At 47.0% G+C, this 5911-nt stretch overlaps 2 protein-coding genes across 3 annotated transcripts in view; both read left to right on the forward strand.

Annotated features, from left to right (window-relative positions):
• The window catches only part of LOC106744534 (irregular chiasm C-roughest protein-like), a 155962-nt gene extending 151263 nt beyond the window's left edge, over positions 1 to 4699 (forward strand). Inside the window, exons 13-14 of one of the 2 annotated variants that reach the window (XM_014619400.1) lie at positions 2155 to 2284; positions 4516 to 4699. In XM_014619400.1, coding sequence (XP_014474886.1) covers positions 2155 to 2284; positions 4516 to 4614 — 229 coding nt within the window. In that variant the 3' untranslated portion in view covers positions 4615 to 4699. The remainder of the gene's footprint in view (positions 1 to 2154; positions 2285 to 4515) is intronic. The other variant, XM_014619401.1, reaches the window with a different exon arrangement.
• On the forward strand, positions 4625 to 5897 carry LOC106744538. Its single transcript, XM_014619411.1, has one exon. It carries the CDS (start codon positions 4708 to 4710, stop codon positions 5398 to 5400), a length of 693 nt encoding a protein of 230 aa, XP_014474897.1. The 5' UTR covers positions 4625 to 4707; the 3' UTR covers positions 5401 to 5897.
• The last annotated feature ends 14 nt before the right edge of the window (positions 5898 to 5911 follow it).

The following is a 5911-nucleotide window of genomic DNA, read 5'->3' on the forward strand; positions in this document are numbered from 1 at the left end:
GGGGGGGGGGGGGGGGGGTAAGACGAAGGAATATTCCTCGGAGGAGCAGAGTGCGAATTCAATTCGTTCGGAACTCACGCGTGAATTCCGCCTCCGCAACCGCGTATATATCGAGAATATTCTCGCCCCCTCCTGATTCCTCTCCGCTTCATTCCGCGCGTCAATTCGCGGAGTGGCGTTCGAAATTCTGCTGTCTTTGCCGTTAAATTCTTCCGAAAAGCTCACCTTTCAAAAACGTTTATACAACAGCAGCCCGACTCGGAGGACGCTCGCGCGATAAAGATCGAGACTTCTCGCTATTGCGTCTAGACAGACTCCGATTCACTATCCGTCCTGCCACGCAACCTTCTTTCCGCTTACCATCTACCTTATCCTCCTTGCGGCGAGGATTTCACGTGTTTTGTTTCAATTCGGCGCCGAAACCGCTCCGCCGAATCAAATAGGTCGGCGCCGCACGAATCAAGACAACGCGACGACTCTTTCCGGAGTTTAGTTCCGGTCGAAGAATCGAGACTAGGAGAGAGAGGATGAACTCATTACGGCTTCGGTTCAGGTCCGCGGTTATAATACAGTTATAGAACAAATCCAGGGAGGAAGAGAGCGGTCTGCTCGGCTGGACATTACTGCGGTCCGGCGCAGTGCTTTGCCCGGCGCCGCCTCTACCCTCAGAAACGGGGAAGGCATGATGTGGAAATCGCGGAGAAACCTTTCGCGAACCCGAAGCCGGAACCTCGCGAACTATCTTGAAATAAATTCGGATTCAGTTTCCGGTCTGCGCATCATCTTCCCGCCACTTCCTTTTCACACAGCGAGTTACTTTGTCACGCAAACACATCTTACTAAAAGCATCTTCCTCTGACACTGGGACTATCAAAGCGGTCAAAACAAACGATTTGTAATTTTATGCAAAAATTCCTCAAATTTACAACGGTACGTTTTATATTTCTGATCGAAGTTGGATAAAACTGAAAAAATATCTAAAAAAAAAACAAATATTTTTTCCTCTATGCAGTGCGAATTTTTTCAAAAACCTACCAGTTTTACTGCTGTGGTAGAAATACCATCTGTCTAATAAGAACGTGACCGGGCAAACTTCTGTTTGAAAACCGTTACATCGAAAACTTTTGAACGAGCTAGAGAAGGCTTTTTCTCTACAATGTATTATACGGAGGATCCCAGTCAATATCCGACTTACGCTAAAGAATAATATATTTAGTGATGAGTACTGGAATGTAGTCCGAAACAAATTGGATAAATATGAGCTTTGATATAGTTGCCGTTAGTTTTTTCTTTCAAATGAGTGCGGAAGAAGCGCATGGAGGTAACACGATGAAACATCTTGTTTGAAACAAAAAACTAACGACAATTGTCTCAAAGCTCATATTGATCCGATTTTAATGTCAACCCTTTGAATCCTATTTTCCCTGTCCAACTGTCCGAAGTTTTAAAAAATGTTATTTTTTTATCTGAGAACCAGACACCCTTTACAAATTATATTACAAATCATTAGAATAATTATGATCAACGCATATGCGATTTCTACGATGAGAAAACACTTCAAATCCTGTGAATTATACATATTCCAAAGACCTGTAAAATAAATCCAGATAAAGCAGAAAATAACGATGACGTTGAAATAACGAGAAAATAACCATAAAACTCGCTCTTCGGCCGTGCTTCGATTATTTTCTCGTCATTTCCGCGCTATTTCAGCGTTATCGTGATTTTCCGTTCTACCTGCCGGGGATATCCCGCAGTAGCGGGATAATGAGTTGAAAAGGTCGGGGAACCGAAAGAACGACGCGATAATCGCGATACAGTCGGCGTTCGCGGCACACATGTCACATCTTTCGAAAATGATCCCCCCCAGCTGTTCGTTGAATTTTCTACAAGACGTAGCACGCGGTCGAGCGACGCGGTTATTAATCGCGAATATCCCGCGTGTATCCAGAGGGAACGGTGTGTCGTTGCATCCGCCGTAACGAAGGCGTTAATGACCACGCCGCCTGTTGTACGATGCAGACCGCCGGGTTCTCGCTCGATCCGGCACAGTCGCTGTTTCGCGTCTCCCCGTGTATCTCCCATTTAAATTCCGACGCGAGGGAAAAATCCGATTTACCGTCTAACTCCCGGCATTTCTTTGCAAACGAATAGAATGTCAGCGGCCGAGCAGCTCCGACACGCGCCGCACACAGCCGTGCCGGGAGTCACGCCAGCACCGCCGCCCTACACGCAGGCAATGAGAATGAATAGCTTGAATACCTTGAACGGCGCGGGCCCGCAGGTTGGTACAATGGTGAATGTATGTCAAATTCCTAAACGTAGTTACACCGCCGTCGACGCCGCTGCCGCCGCCGCCGCCGGAGTTGCGGAGCTTCGTGCAACTTGGAGTAGGTCGGTCCGGGGGGAAAGAGGGCGAACTGTCAATATTGCAAAGCCATTGCAACAGCACGCGCTTGCAAGCGCGCGCGCGAACTTTTATTTGCAACGCTAATCCTTTTCCGTACAGTCATTCCAATTTCGCAGTCGCACGTGCGCCGTTTCGAATTGTTTCCGCCTGTTCCCTGGCTTTCACGCGTGCTCCCTCGCGCGTAAGACGTAACACGCGAGGCGCACCGCGACAAAAGGAATTCCAAATTTAATAATCGGCCAAGTCGCGCGCGCTTTCGCACCGGCGCCGCCGCTCGGATTTCATCGACGGCTCGGATTAATCCCGCGGAGCGCTTCAACGCGTTATCAAAGATAGAAGCGTATTGTCGGTGCTTTTAGTCAGTTGCACGCACATATGCATCGCGCGGGTTGGAAAAGGGTTGAAAGAGCGAAGAGCTGGAAGATCGCGATAAAAGTAAAGGATTGACGCGCTCTTTTTCACCACTCCAACTTGAACCGTTTACTGGCCGGTCCGATTACACGTCATCGCAATTGGGATAATGTAAACCGGAGAAGCGAAAAATGAATAATATGGCGTATGTGCGGGCGGTGGCAGCGAAGCACAACGGTATTTAAGCCGACAATAATGAGTCATACATTTGGGAAGGCGGTGACGCTTAATTACTTCGGCACGACGGGAAATTTTCAATTTTTTCCCCACCTAACCGGGAAAAAGTGCCGTAATAACATAGTTGGAAATTTATGTTACGCACTTTCACAAATCCGTTTATTTCGCAAAATGAAAAAAAAGTACGGCTTATAGCGGCCCTTTTCCTGCTAGCGTATTACTCGCGCGCGTTTGCCGCTCTCATGTTATATAATTCAATCTTTCGTGCTATTTAAAGCATAGCTTAATGGATATAGATGGAAACATTAGCCGGTTATGTCTATATATGTCTATTTTATATTTCAATAGAGTTGTTACAACTAAATGTACACGGAAACGTTAACGGTAACGCGACTTTCACAAACGTACGAATGTACATGAAACAATGGCGTGCTCAAGATTTCTCAGGAGAGATGCGAGATAAAAGCTCCACATACGAGAGAGCTCCCTATTATACTGTTATTATTATCTCTTATAATTAATATTATTCTCCGGTAGGAAATGAAAATCTGTAGTTTGTAACTGATCCTTTCAAGTAAACAATTCTCCTCGCTTGAACACACTGTTGAGTATTCTTTGCAATGAACGTTATCGCCGCTATCGTATTGTCTATTTTAATACTTTTACATTAAAAAAAGAGGAACGTTTAATAATGTGAAACGTGTACGGAGAAAATATTCCGTAAGCTCCATGTTTAGACGAGCAAATGTTTAAATATTAAGGGCGCTCATAAGTAATCAAATATTTTTCAATGAAACACTTAAATGTCTATAAAATTTTTATTTTACAATCAACGAAATAATAATAAGTTGAATATATATTTTACTTCCAAATATATATATATATATATATATATATATAGCACTCTAAGAAAATACTATTAATATATTACACAGTTCAAGTAGAGAATTTGATAAAAATAAGAGTTTTGTAAATGTTTGATCACTCATGGGTATTCTTAATTCGATATATTTATATACAAAGTGAGACATTAACTATTACTATTTCGAATACCCTCGAAGTATGAAAGTACGAGACAAATTTATCTAACAGAAATTACATGCTACAAAAGCGGTTGTCTTATGGCAGTAACGCTTTTTTTTTTAATGAAGTAAAATGAATATCTTAATGATAGTGTCCTAATTTATAATAATCGCATCTGTTCTTCTTGATAAATCAAATAATATAGCTCCATATTTATTTATTAAAAACATGAGATTATTGTTCCACTAATTGCGACATTCACCTTAATTTCGAAGATGTAAAAGTCACCATTGTTTTCCTAATCGAAGATATTCAAGATGGTATAGTTATATCTCACCCTGGACAGGGCTATCAAAAGATGCATCTCTCTCTCTCTCTCTCTCTGTCTTTCTCTCTCAGCAAATACGTATAGATAGATACATGGCGGGAGCGGCGCGTGATTAAATCATCGACCATGTAACCCATGAAATATCGCACCTCCCTCATTTTTCCAGGCTCCCCTGTCGGCGCACTACATCACCGGCGGGCCAAACGGCGCCATGGCGACGGTGAAGCGCACGTCCGCGGTGGGTACGTTAGCGACGCACGTATGAGGCCAGGGGATCTACCCGAATTAGAACCGTCGATACTCGGGCCTAACTGAAACTACCTTCGAGTTTGGCCGTGCCCTCGAGACGCCCCGCTATATGCGCGCGTCGGGATGGACGCACCTCGTCGACTCGCAGCGAGGTCGAGATCGTTACGAGAGCCGCTACCGCGCTCGCGAGGAGACTGCGGCGGCGGTGGGTTACGCAGGAGCGGAGGAGAGCGAGCGGCTGCTGCAGGCAAGGCCGCGGGACAGAGGTCACGGCGGGGTCACGGATCGAGCACAACGAATGGCCGAGAACGGCGAGGCGCTCAAATACATCGAGCTGGTGCTTCGGCAGCTGCGAAGGGCCAGCAGAGATCATCGGCGACTCGTGCAGCAACGTCACGCGGACTTCCGTTGCAGAATCGGCGAAGGATCGAGGTCGCGTTTCGAAGACGAGCGAGTCTGGCGGCAACAGGACAGACGCGAGAGTCCGGCGGGCAGAATGTGCTCTCGCTCCACGAGCGGCCCGTGGGAATCGGACGTGAGCTCGAGGGAGGAGGTCGCCGGCCGATCGAGCGAGTCTCCACGACCGGACGTCACGACGAGGTTGCTGACGAAGAGACGGGATTACGGCGGAACGGCGCAGAGCAGCACGGCCGGCGTTTTGGACGGGATTACCGCGGCCGCTTACCAAGACTTGAGGTACGTTCCCGAGGACTGGGAGAGCGCGCGGGAGACGTTCGGCGCGTGGAGTCTGCCTGAGACTCCGTCGAGCCACGGCAAAAGGACGTCCTCCACCCTGGTTTAGCGCGGACGGGACTGGCGCTTTGTGAGCCGACGGATTCAATTTCACGAGGACCGCATCGCGGAACGGCTGGAAATGAGGAGAATCGCCGAGATGGGGAGAAGGTATCGATGATAGAAGCGTCTATGATCGTCTCTCGCTCGTGTTTACGATATGCTTGCCTACTACTTGAAATCAAACTAATGCTCGCCCGCGGTGGTGACACATTGAAGAGCCTACGTGCGGCAAGGGCGCCGATATATCAAAGAGGAAAACGGACCGTACTCTCCTCTTTTGGGTCAATAAGATTAGATTTAGGAAGAGCGCCGTGAGAAAGAGAGAGAGAGTAGCAGTGTGCTCGGGGATTCGTGAGTACGAAGGGCGATGGTTGGGTTCGTGGATCGAAGGTACTCACTTCGGTCGATTCGAAAACAGACCACTCGGTATCGACAATCTTCTATTGACGTACTTTAGATCTTCTATAAGCATTTAATAAGACTCGTTGCGTGCGAAAGAACGGCGAGAAGGGAGGGGG

This window comes from Dinoponera quadriceps, unplaced genomic scaffold (assembly GCF_001313825.1).
Source record: "Dinoponera quadriceps isolate SergipeBrazil2010 unplaced genomic scaffold, ASM131382v1 scaffold1421, whole genome shotgun sequence".
In the NCBI taxonomy this organism is placed as follows: Eukaryota; Metazoa; Arthropoda; class Insecta; order Hymenoptera; family Formicidae; genus Dinoponera; species Dinoponera quadriceps.

Coding starts and splice junctions, on each gene's coding strand:
- LOC106744538 (XM_014619411.1), top strand. CDS start 4,708: ATGCGCGCGTCGGGATGGACGCACCTCGTCGACTCGCAGCGAGGTCGA.